Source organism: Tinamus guttatus, unplaced genomic scaffold, assembly GCF_059628265.1.
Source record: "Tinamus guttatus ecotype Peru unplaced genomic scaffold, ASM5962826v1 Tinamus_guttatus_pri_ptg000208l, whole genome shotgun sequence".
NCBI classification, from domain to species: domain Eukaryota; kingdom Metazoa; phylum Chordata; class Aves; order Tinamiformes; family Tinamidae; genus Tinamus; species Tinamus guttatus.
Window position 1 is genome coordinate 10035279 of NW_028288742.1, and position 19900 is coordinate 10055178.

Below are 19900 nucleotides of genomic sequence, written 5' to 3' on the forward strand. Positions count from 1 at the left end.
TAATGTTTCCCCGGCTGTATTCTTAGTAACTGAGAGAAGTGATCTGCCCACCTTAGCTGTAAGCAAGTTATAGCACCCACCAAGGAGGCTTTCGGAAGCTAAAGGTAGTCCTGGCTCCAGGGTAGCTCCGAGCGCGGGTTTAGCTGAGTCCCGCTCCCGCTCTGCCCTGGCTCTCCGCATCCTCTGCTCCCTCAGTCCTTACGGAGGCCCCGTGCCATAAAGGCCCTCAGCAAGCACAGGCCGTTTCCTGTTCCGATCTCAGTGGCACGTTTAAAAACATGCCCGAGAAATGACTGTGCTCCTTTGGGAATAGGGAAGGACCTGCTAGCTGAACTGAGAGGAGAAAGTTTTATATCCATGTAGTTACTAATTCTTTATTTGGAAAAAATAGCACTGTGTGTCTGGCAGTTCTTGGAGCTTTGGCTGAGTATTAAAATGACCTTCATGCAAACCTTCTCCAGTTCCTTCCCAGAGGAGAAAATGAAAGTTGCAATATTCTTCCTCTCAGCTCGTGCTTCAGAACAGAGACTTAAAGCTGGGCTGCAACTGCCCTGCCCAGCAAGGCCACAAATGAAGAAGCCGAATTTTATTTCTCAAGGTATTAACGCCTTAGTTTGCACAGTGAGTTGTGTGGAAACTCTCGCTGCTGGGAGGCCCAGTGAACCTCCCTGAGGTACGTCCTGAAACAGGGTAGGGACCTCCTTCTCACCTGCTACTTCTAGGTCTCAGCCCTTCCAAACTTCGGCCTCCTTTCCCTTCCCTCCCGCCCCCTCCAACTCCAATACTGCAGGTGCGGGGGTGAGAAGGACGGGGGGATCTTTTCTCTTGGTCAGTCTACATGATCCCTCAAAAACAAAAACACACAAAAACAACAACAACAAAAAAAAAAAAAAAAAACAAAAAAACCACTTATGTTGAATTAGTTTTTTTTTTGCGCTGCGTTGCCGGCACTGCCAAACCCTCCATCTCGGTGGTGCCAGGGGCTCGTTTATCACAGTGTGTGCCCGGAGCAGGAGCGGTTCCTGTCTTCATGTGCCATCTCCTCAATGTTGCGCTTGTTGCCGTGTCAGTCAGTTAGCTACTCCTGTCCCTCCAAGCAGAAGGAAGTTTAAGTGTTTAAGTCTGCTCACGTACGTCTTATTTTAATAGGCATGTGAGGTCTTCCGTGCAAAACCAAAACTGAAACACAAGCCCATCTACCCAATGCATATTTTACCATCTCTGGTCACCGTGCTCTCGGCCACCTTTGAGCTTCCCTGCCAATATAAATGAAGTCATCTTGAGATCGTGCCCTCTCTCTTCTGTAATTTACTTTTTAACCTGATAGGAGTACTATTATCATATGGCCTCTACTGCCTAAGCAAAGAATGGTTGGGTTGCTGCTAACAAGCCTGGCAAGAGCTTTCCTATGTACCCTCCTGGGAGCGTTTGGTCATGGAAGTTACTTTTGTTATACTTGGTTTCACTAAATACATCTCAATTTTTTCCTGTCTTTCCATCAAACATTACATGCTAAGGAGCCTAGAATAACAGTTGCTGCCACTCATGTTAACTGAGAGGAGCACAAGACACTGAAGTGTCTAGTTTCTCATCACTTACGGGATGGATGAAAGTATCTGTTATACTGACTAGTCCATCAAATATGAATGATGCAGATAGGGTGCCTGTTTATACACAGCGATCTATTTTAGTTAAATTGAAAACACACAGGGGAGTGTTTCAGCTTTGTGGATAGAAAACACTGGAAATGTTTTTTGTTTTGTCTTCTCTGTTTGCCAGTGACAATTAGTTCTCAGGGGTGTACAGTTTGCATCTATGAGAGGATGAGGTCTCATCTTCTCGGATAAAAATCTAGATGCTGTTAGTTATCCCCCCAGATCTCCTGCAGTTGAGCATGAGGTGCTTCCCTCCCTTCATCGTTCGAATTCCACCCTAATACTCCGGTCTTTTGTATAGCGTTAACATAAGCGTTTACCAAGCTAGGCCCTCTGGAGGACAACAGCAATTGTTTGCTTAATGTTTAATGTCTTCCTCTCCCTCTGGACTCCGTGCCAGAGCATATTGTAATGAACAAGCTCTGGAAGAATATTACAGCCTCACTTCAGCCGGTAGGACACTTTGCACAGGAATTTGTTTTGCACCACCATGAATTATACAGACACACAAATGAACGGTGACGACGCAGTAGCTGCGCACGGAGCCCCTTGTTGTAGCAAACTCATTAGCACAATGGATTACTCTGTAGAACTCACTTAACCTTTGCAGAGCTCCTGGGGCTGTGTTTATTAATGCCGCTGCTTTGGTTTCTCTGTGTTGTCTGAAAACATGCTGCAGATTTGAGATTTTAGGTACAGCTGCAAGGTTGAACATACTGACTGTATAGGAGGCGGAAAGAAGGCGCTCTTGATGCTCTCATGCATCTGCCTATAAAAAGAGCCAAGATGTGTCCTGTGTGCAAAGACTTTCAAAACCAGACCCAAATGATGAAGGGCAAAAGTCTTGTTGAGAAAGAAGAGCTTTGGTTTCGGTGGGTGAATATGGATCTCAAGTGGAAAGCTTCAATGTATAGGCTTTATTGGGATTTGCCTATAGGACTAACATTTTGCTATGGAAACTGTATCTCCAACAGTAAATTAGGATGAGGGAAATGAGAAGAGTAATTTTTCTGGCAAGAGGCCTTCTTTGGTTAGGAAACTGATGCTCAATATGCCCATGTTCCTGGATGGAAGACTGCTAGCAGGGGCAAGGCAACGCCAACAGGAGTGTGGATTCCACTATATTCCATCAGAGCAGAGGAATCAGGAGGCATCAGGAATGGCACTCGCAGTACAACTAACCCACAAATAAATGGACTACAACAGGGACTTGCGTGTGCAGAGATCGAAACTGGTTGCTATTTTCATTACTACAGCATCTGAAGCTTGCTATATGTGTTTTTTTTCTTTGCGACGGCAGTTCTAAAGCTAGTGATGAATTGTTAACATTTTCAAGCGACCTTGTTAACCTGATTTTTGACTTGTTCTGCGCCAAGATCATGGCCTACACTGATTACCGGGAGGGCTGTGATCTTGGTACCTGAGGAGAAGCTACCGCAGGTGCAACCTGCTGTGTTTCCATTGCCATCGTGCTGCCAGCTGCTTAGTGTGGAAATACGGGGCTGCGAAGTGAAGGCAATGGAAAAAAAAAAAAAGGTTCAGTAGGTTTGAAGTGCTTAGAGTGTCTTTGGGGACACGCTAGTCAAACTGAAAGCAGGCAGTGATTCTGGTAAGCCCTGAACAGGCTGGTGCCCCCCGTTTATCGTATCCAGGATCTGTGGGGTTTGACTCTGCTTTCCTGGTGCATTGAGCTGTTTCTGCTGTTACTGGAGGAGCAGCTGCCATTGCTAGCCAGGTTTGACTCTGTTTCATTCCTGTGTCTTCCATAGCTGCACTCATGACTAGGTAGTGGATAGAGAAGGCTATTGCCTTCCACTGATGTATTTCGAGTGCTATTAATACGAGTGGATGAAGCTTTGGCCTGGAGGGGAAAGTTTCAGTAAAAGCCTATTTGCAATAATTAAAGCTAACAAACAACCCCCGTCATCCTGCAATGAAAGAGCAACAAATAAAATCAGCCTGACTGAAATTCCAGCCTTCTTACAGCTCTGCAGCGCTGGAGCTGGTTGAAAAGGCTGGAATCTGGGTTGTGTTGGTCTTGAAGCCTAGTGTGTCCTAGGCATCACCATGTATCAGTTTTGCAATTAGTTAACTGCAGAGGAAGCAGGGAAAAGAAAAAGGGAGAAAAACAGTTTTTCCTGCTTCTGCGCTTCAGCATCCTGTGCTGCTTTATCCGTAACGTCTGTGTGCGGTGAGTCCGGAGCGGCACCCGTGCCGGTTCGGGAAAGCAGGAGCAGGCACGGAGGGTGCTGCAGGGCCCGCCAGGGAGAGCGGAGGATCGAGCAGGGGCTGGAGATCACGGTGGTGGAGGACGGAAATTCCTGTAGCCTCCATGCTCTGGTGTTTCATTTTCACCCTATCAAATGATGCAGCTTGTAAGAAACTGCTAATTTAGGGAGGTTATGGATCAACAGATCCAATTCAACCTCCTATGAGTTATGTGAACAGTCTTACTTATTGCTAGAGGTTATAACAGGTTATTCCTGCATGTCAAGATTGGAAGATTTCTCAGCAATACGAAGTGTTTCTCACATGGGCTCGAACAACCAAAGTGCAGAGTTTGTAAAAGTCCCTGGCTAACAGTTGTAATTTGCAAAGATTAATGAAAGCTGACGGAGACTTACAGGAAGAACATATATTGTACCTATTTATATATTTTTTTTCTTTTTATAAGTGGGGAAAAAAAAGATGATGGTAATAGTACAATAGATTAAAGTGATATTTTATTACTTCCTCATACATGCCTCATATGGCATGTAATAATCTGTAGGAAAAATATATGACTTTTGAAGCTGTTCTTGTCAGTAAAGCCAAAACAGCTTCGGTTTTAAAACTATCTTTATTGTCCTATAACCAAAGTACGATGATTTGTGAGTTGAAACTAAAGCTAACTGTGTATATCACTTCAGCATTCTCTGATCACAAATGAATACTTCCTAGCAATAGGAAATGTGGAATTCAGTTCTTGAACAGAAACACTTCACCGATATTAAGCATCTCTTTAGATCTTAGTTTTTGCATGATGAAGTAATGGAGGCCACTGCATGCTGCTTGAATCTTTCTGTTTTTATATATACCAGCCTTTCTCTCTCACGTGGGATGTTTGGACACATGGCTGCTTAGTTGGCGTTTTGATGTTCCTGGTGCAGTCACCAACATGAGTGCGAAAGTGCATGCAAGGATTTGAGAAACTGGATCAACTACCAACCCAATTGATGAAATGTTCAGTGAGGCGAAAGTAGAAGAAATGGTTCGAGACAGTTGCTTTTGCCTAATTCAGTAGTGACGTGTGGATCTAATTCAGTAGCAGAGGCTGGACCCTCTGCTGTTCTTCTGCAGAACGTACGTGCTCTTTGCTTTTACAGGTATTTGGGCTGGTTTTTTTCCTTAAAGCTCTTCAGCACACACCCGTGCACACGCACGCGCTCATCTCCCACCTCACTCTCGCAAATACAATCATCATCTCTGCGCGTGATTGACCTACGTGATCACCATGGTTTCCAATTCAGTTTAGTCCCCGAAGAGGACTTTTAATTAAGAAGCTCTAATAGAATCTAGAGAAAACGGCTAAGTTGCTGGTGTTCAGACTGTGCTGTGCAGATCCCCGGGGTGTCTGTGGCTACTCGTAAGGGACCCTGAGCACGTCCTTTCTGGAAAGGTCATATCCTATGCACCAGTCTGCCTATGTACAGCTCCATGTGCCCGCCAGCAAATTCCTTGAGGAGGCTTCCCCAGCAGCAGCTCCTGCACGCGCCCCACGCAGGAACAAGCACCAGGGCTGGAAGGCCCTGCTTAAACTCTTCTCAGTACGCGATTTGCTGAAGAGCAAAGTTCTAGGAAAATGGAGCCATGTAAAGGTTTGAGATAACTTTGAGAAGTTCTTGGCAAGAAGACAGAATGGAAAATTTAAATGTCCTGTGTAGCTTGTTTGTGGATTAAACATCTTGCATTTTTGTTTCAAAATGCTCTCCCCTCTGGCAATTCTCTCAAAACTTCTGGTCATGCAAATGTGAATTGTTGAAGATACTACTGAGGACTTCCGTTAGACAGAACAATATTTTATTTAATTGGAAGTTTCTTCTTTTTATTTAATTGAAATTCTCCAAAGTTTTCCTTTGGAATGCAACATGAAGCAAATGTATATTTTCTCTTTTTCTCCTTTTTTTTTAGTTTTCAGTTAGCAGTTTGAACAGAAACCTCTTTGTGAGGCCGCAAAGGGGATGATGGGACATTTGAGAGCCGAAGTAACTAAAACCCCGAAGCTGCAGCTGGGGTAGGTCAACCCCTCGATGCAGCGGCGCGCGGAGCGCAGGCCTGGGCCGCTGGGGCTGGGTGAGGGCACCCCATAGCCCGGCCCTCCCATGGGCCCCCCATAGCCCGGCTCTCCACGGGCCCTGGGCTGGTGTTGCAGGGAGGAAGGCATCTCCCTGCACCAACGCAACGAGCGCTGCTTCTGCTTCCCTCTTCCGAGGAAACCTGAGAAATGCTGAGCACAGACCCCCCTCATTTGAAGGGGGCCTCTCCCGCCAGGACGCGGTAGACAAGGGAGGGAGATAGAACTGCCCTGGGGCTGGAGGGAAGAGCCAGGCTCCAGTAAGGGCCATCTAACCAGTTCTGCCCAAATAAATAAATAAATAAAATATAAAAAGTTCTCTCTTGTCCCATTTCCCAGATTACTTGATTTTTTTTTTCTCTGTGCAATGAAAATGGGTATGAAATGCCTCCCTTGCTGCCCTTGTAAAAACACTCCAATATCCTCCAAGGGGAGCCGTGAGCAGCATCGCTCTAGCTGGGCAATGAACTGCTCCTGCTCGCTTTCTGATTTAGCGGCTTCCTGTTTTGGAAACCCGAGACATCATCTCAAATTTCTATTTGTTGTCAGCCCAGGAGGGGAGACTCTAAGGCTGCAAATCCGCTTGTGGGGCAGCGGCTCATTTGCTAATTGTCTCCGCCAGACGATGCCATTTACACCCATCACAAAAGCACCTCTAACCTAGGCGGGCCGCATATAATCAGTACCGCCTTGAACCTCCATCCTTCTGAAACTGGACCCCTTGCTGCGCAGGCAGAGAGCCTATGTCAGCTGCTCTCACCAGACAACAAAACGCAGGCATGCTTGCCCCTGATTAATTTATAAACACACTCGTTCCCAGGCCTAATTATGATATGGTAAGCAGCTGCATTATAAAAAAAGATGTCTGACTTGTCATCCGTAATGTAATGGATCTTTTGCTTCAAGGACTGCGGTGTCCTTTGGACGTCAGTGAGCGCTGGGCACAGGCCGGGCCCTGCGCGGGGCCTGCGCTCGGGCTGCGGCGCCGCTGGCGGCAGCACCGGGGCCGCGGGGGCTTCGGCAGCCGGGGTCTGCAAAGGGGCCGCTCCACACGTGCTCTAACAATCCCAGCCTTGATTTTACGTGTTTGTGTCAGTAGTGCCAATGAATGGGCTTTGCCTCTCTGAGAGGTTTTCGTCAAGGAAAATGTTTTTCTTTTTCCCGTTTTTGCAGCTTGGTGATTGCTCTTTTGCCTCTTGAGGAGAGCTGGCCGCACTTGCTGTTTCTGCTGTATTCGGGACCATATGTTCTGCCACACGTGGGTGTCGAGCAGGTCCAGCTTACCTGCGTCAGCCAACTCGCCCCAGCTGCTGCATCAGCCTCGCATGGGATCAGAGCTGGACGCAGCACTTCTGCAAACCCAGAGCACTCACCCGCAGGGTTGGTTTTTTTCCATCTGTCTTTGAACACCTTTATTCTGTCAACCTGGAGCACTGAGTAAACCTTTGGATTTTGCCTTTCAGTCGGGGGACATGTGGGGACTTTTTTACCCATTGCTCTTCATTCTGGAGACAACATGCATCATAAGAACCTAGTTTGACAGCCATGAGCCAGTTTAATGCTATAATGATGGCTGTTTACAACAAAATGATGCTCACTTCCACTTTCTCTAACACTGGTCTTTTCAAAAATTAGTAGGATATGCATTTCTCTACTTTCAAAGTCTGGCTTGGGCATCAGTGCTTGAAATTTAACATCTCCCAAGGGAGGGACAAAATAGAGGTTGCTGCATTGGTGACTCCAGAAAAACCTGATGGGTCTTACAGCGTCTGTAGGTTCAGTTGTGCCGAAGGGAGTATCTGGGCAGCAGCAGCAATGCCCCTCATCTCGGCCCTAGTTGCTTATGGGGCTTCTAAGTACCCGGTATTTACTGTAGGTGCTCCAGGTGGTTCTCCCCACGCTGCAGGAGGACAGAAGTGGTGGTGGGCTGAATAGGCTACTAAAAATATTTGCAATGAACTTGTAAAGATGTCATGTCAGAATTACTTACCAAGTGCAGGTAAGTTCTTTAGCAAGGAGGGAAGTGATTGTGAGTGAAGGCTGTGAGCATCTTAGCCACCCAAAGCGCCTTCCAATAAGCAGGAGGAAATAAGTCTGATTTCCTCCCCTTTAGACACACAGGGACTATTACACATCATGCAACGCCGGCAGGACAAGAAGCACTGCACTGTGGCTAGCACGGAAGCAGAGGAGCTGTCAAGCCTGTTTTCCTTTCCCTGCCGAGTGCTCCCGGGGGGAACTGAACAATAAAATTCCGCAGCTTCAGTCTGGGTTCAGTTGCCCTTGGGTTCAGGAGAGCCTCGACGGCCCTGCTCGTCCCTCAGCCTCAGAGCAGCTGCTGCTCGTTGCCTGTGAGCAGGTCTCGTGGGAGGAGCGAGGGGCCAAGTGTTGCTGTGTGCTTCCATTTTCCAGGTTTTAGGACTTGGCAGCATCTGCTGAAGGACTCAGTTCTGCTACTGCTGCAGAGGAATCACGTTCTGCTTGAGTGATAGTGATGCACTCATAATCCAAACCAGCCACAACAATTACCAAGAAATGCTCTTCAAGAACCCTCTGCCTGATGCCATTCAGGTATGAAACTTAGGGTCTGGCTTTTTAAGAAGGCCCTCTTGAAACTTGCCCAGAAGATTAACGTGTAAATGCTAAGAATTCTCTGGAAGCTCTTGAATGAAAATGTTTAATTCCAAATAACCACAGGAGTAGCTGTTTGTAAAAAGAGGTGATTAATGATGTTGTGGACAAAATAAGGTGAGTCCATAAATTTGATGGCATAGTAGTTGCGCATTACTTGACGATAGTGTTTCTCACACTATCTTTTGTTTATTTTTAGTGGAAATAGTACAAGAAAAGTAAGATGCTTGCTTAAATTCCCCATAAATCCAAGCATCTGAGGCTACATTTGCTCCTTTTTCCTGGCTCTGTTCCTCTCTTAAAGCATGCTGCTCGCATACTCGCTCACGCTTTTTTCCCATGAACTACAAGAGTGGAGGCCAAAATACCCTTTGCAACTGGTAGCTTGCTAGGCACACTGGGTTACAGTTAATATAACAAATAGCCGTTTCATAATGCTTGAAATATCTGTGGCATGAATACATTAAAAGTACCAAAATTGGCAGGAAACAACTACGCATGAAGAGCATTTCCTTTTTTTTTTTCCATAGGGTCAATTTATTCATCTGATGAAAACATCTTACAAGAAAAAAATACATTAAGTTACATAGAAAAATGATCCCGGTGACCCCCCGTTAGTGGTATTCAGCGGCAGGGTTGAGTACGAGACGCCCGTGCAGAGGAGAGGACGTGAGCGCCGCACGCACGCCGCATCCCGCCACCGCGGTGCGGGGTCACCGGCCCTTCTGCCAGGTTGGGCTGCAAAACAGCACGTGTTTCTCTGCCAAGAGGTGCCCTCGGATGGGAAATGAGCTGCATCCTTTGGTATCAGGCTGTTCGGTACCGTGCGCTGGGTTGCAGGAGCTAAAGGTTTGCAAGAGTGAAGTCAGAGGAGTGACGGGGGCTGCTGCTGGCAAGTGGCAACTTCCCACTCGCCAGCGATGAACGTTGCCACTTCCCATTTCTAACACATAGGTGTCTATGCCCCCGCTCGCCAGCCCTCTGCGAGGCAGAACAGCCCTGCAGCAGCACGGGGAGCCGTGGCGGGGACGCGCGTGGGGACGGGCCGGAGCGAGAAGCTCCGCGCGCGGCTGCTCGGGCTCGTCGCCCACCTGCCGACCGTGCCCACGGCGCAGCTGCAGCCAGGGCAGCCACCTCGCTGCGCCGGGCCAGATGGCGAGTATCAAATCTCAGCTGGTTTGGCTGAAAAAAGATCACGGCAGTGACCCCTTTGAGCTGAAAAAAAGGCTACGGTTCCCACTCTGCCATGATTAAAAAGCAGCATAAAACAGGCAAGGCTCTCTGAAAATGGGACTTGGTTTGGATACAATAATTCTGCAAGGCAAACCTCGGCAGTCAGCACTGTGCCTGCTTTGGTACCCAGCCAGTGAGTTCTAAAGTAAACACCCTCCAGAACTGCTCTCCATTTGGATTTATTAGTGATTACCAAGAAAAGATAATTAGCGCTTCCGAAAGGCTGCGGTAATCAGTAGCCTGAACTGTTCTCCGCAGAAGTGGCTGGGACGCGGGGCCGCTGCGCGTGCGGAGTGGGAGCCCCACGGGAGACGCGGAGCCCTCCGCGGAGCTCCCTGGCAGGCCGGGCTTCGCGGCCGTGCACGAACGTCCTGGGGTTTGAGGGGACAGCGAGCACTGCTCCTGTGCTGGGCAGCAGCAAAAATAGGAGCTAATTATTTTCCCTTTGTACGCACCCTGATGACTCAAAGGAAAATAACCCTGCGGTTAACTGGAAGGAACCTGGGCATGCGTGGCTCTCTCAAGCGGAGATGCATTTTTCTCCTCCTCCTTTCTAAAATTATAGAGGAATACCTTGTTGCACTCAGGGAGGTGAAATACTGATTTGGGGGTTTTGTACTATTGTCCCCTGGACTTCCATTGCTTATGAGCATCTATAACGCTCACAAGGGGGATGATAGGATGTAAATGTGAAGTTCTCGGTCTAAGACTGTGGCTTAATTAAGCCTGGGGGCTTCCTGCTATACAAAACTATTGCTTAATGAGCTCAAGGAAGTGGGTCTGTTGGCTTTATCAGCACAGGGATATAATGCAATGCTACAGAACATACATTTGTATATTTTAGACTTGCGAGTTTGTTGTAGTCATCTTTGTATTTTTTTTTCTGAATTTGGAAGGACAAAATACATACTTACGAGCACAGTAGCATGCAAGCTTGGGAAGAACTCTGGGTAGCACTAGCAGCAAGTAGAGAGGATTTACCAAAAGAATACTTGCCAATGGAAAGAATACTTGCAAATCTGTAATGACTGCCCTCTTTCCTGCCCTGTGCAGAGTATTTAGGACAACATAATCTCAGGCTATAAACCCTAAGTATTAAAAAGAGAACACAGAAACACATCAGTGCCCTTGGGCGCTTCGTGCCCCCCGGGCAGTGTGAGCGGTGCCTTCTCCCTCGCTGCTTGGGAAACGGGCACCTTCCTGCCAGCCGAGTCACCACCTCCTGAAGTGGCTGCTCAGAGAGGGATGCGCAGCCTGAGCTGCAGGTCTCCACCTGGACGCGACTCCGGCAGTGCTCTGCAGACACAAGTAACACAAGGAAATGGTGACGTTGGGGCATTGCCACTGTCTTTTTTTAGTGTCTTATACAGAGGGCTTGTTCCCATTCTGGAAGTGGTGCTTGTGGACCGCAACGAGTATCGGAATAGCTCTAAAAATGTCTGGTGAAGCAAATGGGTCCAAGACATCCAGATAACAATCTACAGTTTATGTCAACACCACGCTCTTCTCCCACCTGCACTGCAGAGCCGGCACCATCCACAGGAAACGGGTCTCTGCTGCATCTTTTCCTCTCCACGAGGCTCATGTAACTCTGCTCCTCGACACCTCCTCCTCGCCGGGTGCTGCTGCTGTCGCACTGAGCAATGCGGCTGGAAGCGCCGTTCCCTTGGAAACAGGGCTCCGGGCGGCCGGCCGCCCCGGCAGAGCGGAGCGCGAGGCGGCCGCGCTCGCGGCGCGGGGGAACGGCCGGCGCCCGCGGCACAAAACCCGCCGCCGTCTGCTCCGCTCCGGGAGCAAACGCTGCGTGTGGGCAGGGCCCGCCTGGGAGCTGCAGGAGGGACCCCGTGGAAACCGCATCTCAGGGAGGCCGCACACAAACCCGACTGGCCTGAAGATAACAGTTCTGGAATGATCTAGTTGCAGATGGCAATCCTTGGTAGAGTTACACTGTTGGGCATATTTTAGTGCAAAAATCCACTTATGAAAGAGTGAGAAAGAGTGCACTGGCAGGAATCTCCTCTGGATGGAAACGGGTGCTCGGCAGCAAACCTTTGCCACAGAGGCACCCGCCACTCATTTTTGCACCACCACCTTCGTCTTGGGCCTGCTCTGCGCAGGGCTGGTTCTCATGTGTCATGTTACAGCTCCACGTTGCTGCAAAGGCCACGCTGAGGTCAGACAGAACCACGGATCAGCTTAGCATGGGGCATGCCAGCTGTGTCCCCTCTCCTGCAATGCCAGCAGTTGGGAGGGCGAGTGGATTAGGGCTCCTCAGATGGCCCTGGAGATCACTCTTGCAGCTGATATGGCCCACAAAATGATCCCGCCCTACCAAAGGCTCCAGCTTGGTACCATTAACATAAAATTTCTATAGAAAAGCCAAGGTACAGTAAAAAATAAAGGTAATTCATATGTACACATACTGCTTTCAGCATATTTTGCCTTAGAAAACTGCTGCCATCTTTTATGTCATGAGAAGATGGGATTTTTTGGGCCCGGAACAGCAGTGAAATAAAGCACAGAGTTCAGGCAGTTTATATTGATATTCCAAACTAAAAGTGCTGGAAAGTGTGAATGGTAAGATTGAAGCTCAGGCAGTTTGTAATTAACTAGCTAGTTCATGAAAGTCCTCACAATAAATATGTATTTGGAGAGATACACATACGTGTGTGTGTCTTTAATACTAGTCCAAATGTGAACTGATAGTCTTTGGTCTTCCTTCTCCTGCAAATCATGCTCCAATAGCAGCTTTTAAAAAAAAAGAAAGGTATTTTTAACTTAAATTGGTTTAGGCAAGCGCCACACTAAATATAGCAAGTATATGCAATATATAAGAAAAAGGAAAGAAAAAGGATTATCAAAATAGCTGAAATAATTTTGTAAACAGTATATATTACTTGTCTATATAGTCTAATAGTCATTCCTATCTTGTCAGATCCATGTGGAGACAATCACATACTTAAGCACATCTTGGTTCAAGTTAGTTGGTGCATTTACTCCTGCTTAGAGCAGGCCTGAGCTTTAACTCAGTGTCTGGGCATTTCAATGTTAATAAAAATTGAAAGGTGCAAGTGCTTTGAACAGCTACACTCCAGCATCAACTATTCTACAGTCAGTCACCTTGAACCAACACTCCTGCTGGTAACTTGAACAGGCATCTGTGAAGCAAAAGAAGGCATTTTTTTTTTCCTGCCCGTTGCATATTGTCCTAAAGTTGGGCTTTTCTCAGCTAAGCATGTAGACCTGAGCCCCATCCTGGAATGGTTTTGCTCAATTCCAGGTTACAATGGCACTTGTCTGGTGAATCCAGAGTTTCTTCTCTGTGGTTGTGATTATTTTGTTTCTTTGGTGCCTGTCCTTTGAGTGCAGATGCTTAGCTGAAGGGCGAGGCTTCAAAGTTCCCGGGGTATGACAGTGAACGGGATGACAGGACTGCTGGATTCGAGGTCCAGGGCGGTGAGGAAGCACTCCACGGCTGCCTCGTTTTTGCCCTGCGCTTGCAGGACTTCCCCGAGGCTGTTCCAGGCCCTGTGGCTGGTGTTGTGCGTCCGCACGGCGTCCCGCAGCACCTTCTGCGCCAGGTCCTTCCTCCCGAGCCTGCTCAGCACCGGGCCCTGTCCGTGAACAAGCGATGAGCGGTTAACAACAGCGCAAAGCAGAGACTCTCTCCCCAGCCGCCCTCCTGTTGCATTTCAGACCAGGACAGCCGTTCTCCACTGACCTGAGAGGCTCAACAGAAAGACTGAGAGTCTCCACAAAAGCTCCTGACAGTCTAGGTAGACAGAAAAAGAGCAGATATCATAGTCCTAAGAGAGAGTTCTGTTATTTATGGTGAAGAGAAGCTATTGGCTACTAATGTATGCTTTTTGTTTGATTATGGTATATATTTTAGAGGAACATTTGTGATTTTTTTTCTGCCTTTTTTCTTTTTTTGACTGATCCTGCCCTGCAAATGCTCCAGCTGTATGTTACTGGGAAAGCACATACTGGTGCTGTGGGATGCTAATAAGAGCGCCCTTGGAGCATCCCACTCTCAGAGGCTTACATCTGCTTTTAATCCACAGGAAAATACACACAGGTTCAATTATTCCAAGTATCTACATTCTCTTGTGTGTCCAGTACATCCAGCTGGGTCTGAGTTAAGTCTCTCTGATCCTAGGTCTTGACATTCCAATTGAAAGATCTTTCCTTTTGAAAAAAATAGCATAGTTAGGGGGGTGAGGTCCCCTCCAGGCCTCGAACTGTATGCCAGGGCTGAGTGTATGTAACAGCATCAGCACACTCTGTCCAAGTGCTATTTGCACTCCATGTAAAGCCTAGAGCTTTGTGGGGGAGGAGAAGGATGAAGAATTCTTGCTTAAAAAGCTGTCCTTAGGGTAAGAAAAGACACAAGTGGGTGTAACCATCTGGAAGGAACAGGAGGGGGAGGATGAAAGAAGTGGTAGGAAGAACATGTTTTCCTATAGGGCTCGCATGGATGCGCCTGAACCCACAGAGCACCTAACGAGCCCGGCTCCCTTTTCACTGCGCAGCAGGCGAGTGCCCTGGGCTCTGCGTGCCACGCGCTGCGGGTGCCCGTGTCCCGCTCCCTCCTCGGCGGGCGCACACCGGGACCAGCCTCTTGCCAGCGCTGCAGATCTCGCTGTCGGGTGACACCAGCTGTAGCCTCAGGAAGCACCAACATGTTCATGGTGCCTGCCTGGGCCCAGCCCATGGCCATTAGCGTGTCAAACCTCCCGTATTCCAGCACCTACAGCAGGGCACCCTTCTAGGGAGCCTTTGGCAGGACAAGCTTAAAGAGCTCTTCTACGGGGTGAGGGACCCCAGCAGAGCCCACTCAGCACCTGCTACTTTGTCAGGACCATCGCTGTCCTTACACGCTGCTGGGTGAGGGATCCCAGCGTATTAATGCGCTGTTTCCACTCCCTTCTCAGGCAAGATGCCCAGCAATTAAAGGTTTCCATACCAGAACAGTCCATAGTACAATATTAGCCCACAATAAAGCATGCCATGTATAATACCAGCCCACAATAAATACATGCCATGTACTGGAAACCTTTTTGTAAGAAAATACAGCCATGATGTTACTAATAACTACAAAAATACATTACTTTGCCAGAGAAGGGTTAAGAAGGATGTGATTATTCAAATAAAGGTGGTTCCTCCTTGCACGTAACTTTGACCGGGCTATCAATTCAATACCACATCTGATTACAGAAAGATGCAGATGTTTTTTCCTTTAGGTTTAACTTTCTGTTGAAAAATGATGAGGCAACAGGCCTAACCTTGCTCTTTCCCCGGTGTTCAGACACAGGCTCTCCACAGGGAGAGCTCGGTGTGGACGTAGCTGCTTGGAGACGAGTGGGAGCGTGTAGGAGCAGACTGGGAGGAATGTGGGCAATCAGAGTGGGAGTCACCAGCTTGACAGGGATAATGAGGAAGAGAAAGGGTGAGAGACGCGGCTGCAGCGAGTCTGCCATGGAGTCCAGAACAGAGGTGAGCTCTCAGACCAACACTGGGCCCCAACCACAAAATTGCTCTTCCTAAAACTCCCGGCCCCTCTGACGAGCGGGGAGGATCCTGCTCCCTGGTGGCTGGGGAGCCCCCAAGGCAGGCGGGCCGGGCACCTGGGGCAGGGACAAGGGGTAGCCCATGTGTACGTGGGCGCTGTGGGGTGCTGGCGCGCGTGCCCATCCGTGAACCCCAGAAAGGGCAGCTCGTGTGCCCCAAAGCCAGCAGAGAGACGCTGCTGACTGCAAACTACTGGACGAGCAGATAACATTTGGTTCATTCTGGGGGAGAAATGCACGCAGGGAGGCACTTGCTGCCGGAGGGGCTCGCGCTGGGGCTGCGCCACTGCAGCGGCCGTGGCCAGGCTCCCCCGCTGGCCGAGCACCCGCGGCTCCTGCGAGCTGCAGCCTACGCCAGCGGGCACCGCTGAACACTCCACTTTTTGTTTCCCGGAGGTATTTGCACTTGAGTGCTGCTCCTTGCTACTGAATTTCTTATTTCCCCATGGAGTCTGGCTAGCTATAAACAATGCCTGCGTGTCGTTGCTATGTAGGTCCAGCTGGAATCTGCCTACGGTGCAAAGGGAAAAAAAATTATATATAAATTCAGAAAGCCACCCACTGACAGGCAATTTGCATTTTTATCTGGAAGACTTTTTTTTTTCTTAAAAAGATTTTTTCTAATGAAAGTTCAGTTCCTGAGTTTCTATGGAAACTCATCTGCTTGCTGGGCATGCATAATTCCATAAAGTCAGTGCTCAGGAAGATGAGCAATTAGTGTGAATGCAAGCAGGGACGTGCTCACGGGTGCCACCGCACTCTCTGCCAAGGAAGGTGGCGCTGGGCTGTGTTCTCTGGGGGCTGCGGTGGGGCCTTTTTGCCATGCAGAAATGCAGAGCCCAGCGAACAAGGTGGCCTCGCTCCTCTGCCACCTCCTGGCTGTCACCGGCACTTCTAGTTTTTCCCCGGTTGTTTTCCTCCCAAAGCTGGTGAGTACCCCTGAGCAGAGTCTTTTCTTGTCGGAGGGCCTGGTTCTGCAACAAGCCCTACTAAGCTGGGAGGACGGGCTTCTTTTTAATCTGAAGCACTGCATAAATAGGAAGAAAAATAAAAGTGCGGAGGGGAAGGAGAACCAAACCAAGTGGCGGGTGGGAATCCTTTTGCTCTGGAGCTCCAGCGAGGGCTCGCACAGGCCCTGCTGGCCACGTGTTCCACGTGCTGGTCACGTTGGCGCATCTCTGCAGAGCCTGGGTGCTAATTCACTGAGGGCAATTTGTGTGTGCGGATTAATTTGATTTTGTTCTTCGGGGCTGGAGGTAAGCCTTGGGGTGCAAACAAGGGCCAGACCAGTGGGGCTTGGGCTTTCAGTCCAGAGCATGCAAGAGGAGCTAGAGGAATTAAGGAAAATACATTTATAATGCAGCATGGTGGCAAAGCCAAACCCAACTAGTCCAGCCATGACGGCAGCAGTGCAGGGATATGGGATTTGGTTTTCTGATTTGGGGAGCGTTAGGCTGGTGGCTGGAGTCCTAAATATACTTTTAAAAATTGGACAGGTGGGGAGGGGAGGAGCTTATGGGCAGCTTTTTCAAAGATCCTTCAGTCCTTCTCTCCATCTACCACAAAACAAACCAACCCAAACCCAGTCCTACCTCTAAAATGACACCAAGTTGGACTCCCCTGCCTTCAGTGATGTGATACCTAGTAACTGGTAAGCAAGTAAGAGTGAGCAATATAGAAGAGCTATATTTCAATTTACATTGGCAAAGAAGTGATTTGTTTTCAATTTCCATCAAGAGAAGTAAGTATAGTTCATACTATGAGGTCCTGAAATTCCTGATTTGTGCCTGTTTTTCTTCACAGTTTGAAAAAATCTCTTTATAGGCTTTTGGTTCATAAAATTCTCATTCAATAGGTCAGAAAAGATAACACAGAGAAGAATAAAACAAGCTTCATGCACAATCTTCATGGGGCTATTTTTAGTAATGAAAATCAAAATTTTGGTTGCTACTGTTTAGTTTGAACACCTAACAGAAAACAGACTGTTGTTCTCCTAGACCTGGCATCCTAGTCTGCTTGCACTAAGGTGGCCCAGATTTGTTCCTTCCTTAGTGACTTGCACTGAAAAGAGATGTCCGGAAAAGCTTTTTCTTTCAATTTTCCCTTCTCAGAAGGCTGCTTTTTGATTTGCTAGCATGGCCCTTCCCTTCCCTTCCCTTCCCTTCCCTTCCCTTGCCTTCCCTTCCCTTCCCTTGCCTTCCCTTCCCTTCCTTTCCCTTCCCTTTCCTTTTTTTTTTTTTTTGGAGAGCCTGTATCACTGGACTAGAATCTTTCTTTATCCTTTAAAATTGCCTTTAATATGTATTTTGAATGCAGCTTCTCTTTGCAGAGTGTAACCTGACCTCCACAGTGAAGTCCTCTTTGCAATTTTTCTCAAGGGAGTGGAACTGTTTTGTTCCATTATACAACAAGTAACAGGAGCAAATCAGATGATGCAGACCTCTTGCTGCTGGGCTGCTTCTAGTGCATTAGTTGGCTAACTTCAGGGTAAATCAGGTATCCTTACTCCCTACTACACCCAGCAAGATGGACATGTGTTTTCTAGAAAGGTGATTAGGTGTTGGCAAGGCCAATGCACAGTGCAGGAAAGTGCTCATGTAAGAGTGCGCTCATTCTGCACTTCAGACCTCGTTTTTCTCCGATTTCTTTCAAGATGTCCACGGAAACTGCATGCCCTATCAGCCAGTGATGCTGAAATGCTTCATTTGCTGAAGAATTTGGGAAGAGCAAACACCAAGATTCTGCATTACTCTTCACAGCACTCGCGCTTTCGCGTGGAGCTTCAGCTCGGTAGCCGTCACTCAGCGATTTCAGCTCTGGTACTTCAGTAGCCTGGAAGCAGAAAGCTGCCAACCTTTGCCCAAACCTCTTTGTGTCCTAAGGATGAGCATGAGATGATACAGCAAAGAAATACAACTGCAAAACCGTAATGGGAGACTGTGTGAGTCTGAAGAATCAGAGATACGTAAGCCACCACAGCCTCTTCCACGCACAGCTGATCTGCCAGCCATAGAGCGGCAGCAGGGGAAACATCCCTGGAGAGGGAGTAAAAACCAAAAGAAAGAAACATGGTGAAGAGACAAAGAGAGGAGCAGCCCATGTCCTCAGCTTGCCCCATGGGCTGCGAGTCGGTGCGTCTCATGGTGGTAGTGTGTTTGAAGCTTAAACATGATAAAACATTCACTGTCATAGAAAGCAAACTCTAAGGCAGCATTTCATGCAGGAGGCTCTGATCTCTTCATAGGGAGGCTCGTACAAGCCCAGGAAGAATGAGAAGAATGCTGTTTTTCTGCCTCACTGGATTGTCGTCACTCAGGCTTCATTCAAAGCCGAATTGTTTGCAGCACTGAATATTCTCCAGATAGTTCTTCCTTTGCCGAGACCATCACAGAGATGAAGCAGCAAGCAAAGAAGCCTAACAAGATGCCTCAGCCGCATGCTCGAGACTAACAAAATGCAGTATTTGTTTCACATGCTGTTTTCCTAGGGAAGGCAGGGTTTCTCCAAGACCAGCTCTTAGCAGTTGTCATAGTAATGCTGCAGCAGAGCGCACAGCAGCTTCAAACAGGTCTCAAGCTCCTCCTGTTGTCTGCAAAAATATACACTCGGATGTGCAAAGCCAGTAAATTATAATAATTCATAATACATAATTTATAAGCTAAGGCTCCAATTCTCAGTGAAAGAGAAAGCCCTGGCAGAAAGCCCTATTGAGATGGGTGAGGTTCAGGCTAGCTATGTCCACATATTTCAAGGAATGCACAAGACTGATCCTGACTGGCCTCAGCAATGGAGAAAAAGCATGCAACATATTTGCAAAATGCTCAGAAGTGCTAACTTGACAAGAAAGGGGGTCTTCTACACTGTGCTTCATGGGCTGTGAATGCATTTTGCATTAAACCATCAGAAATGATTTAGGGAGCAGGGGTGCAAACGAAGGACCTGCTTTAACACAAAAAGATTCAACATTCTCAGGCTGAGGAGGGCTAGAACTTGCCCTTCTTGTGCACTCAGTGAGTTCTCACAACTGTGAGCAAAATACCTTTAAGTTGTGGCAGCAATGAAGCCCTCCCTGCAGACCCGAGCGATTCTGCCCCTGTTCTCACAGCAGAGAGGTGCTGGGTGCCTGTGCTCTACTGTGCCCAACAGCCAGATCCTGCTGCAAATAGCTGGCACGGTCCAGGCTTAAGAGTTGGATGGCCAATTGATCTGAGTGCCCCCGTGTGTTGTGGCTGATGGATAAGGAATTCCCGGATGCTAAGGTTTCCTCCAGAACAGTGCTGGACCTTTCCCTAATTTTCAATGCCTGGGTATACAGGAAAGGAGGGGCTGATGTGCTTATTTCCCATGCACGTTATCTTTGTCTCTCTGAGCAGGGTAAGTCTTGTCTCAACACACGAGTCATGAACAGGCTCTCCCAAATAATAACCTGAGCCCTGCCAGGGCTCTCCATGAGCCTTGGGACTGAAGGACAGTTTGGC

At 48.1% G+C, this 19900-nt stretch overlaps 1 protein-coding gene across 2 annotated transcripts in view; it reads right to left on the bottom strand.

The window, feature by feature from the left end:
* Window positions 1-13036: 13036 nt before the first annotated feature.
* TTC7A (tetratricopeptide repeat domain 7A) overlaps window positions 13037-19900 on the bottom strand; it is a 159381-nt gene continuing 152517 nt past the window's right edge. For both annotated transcript variants that reach the window (XM_088524277.1, XM_088524276.1), the window contains one exon: window positions 13037-13466. In XM_088524277.1, the coding sequence (XP_088380403.1) occupies window positions 13245-13466 (222 nt within the window). In that variant the 3' untranslated portion in view covers window positions 13037-13244. The remainder of the gene's footprint in view (window positions 13467-19900) is intronic.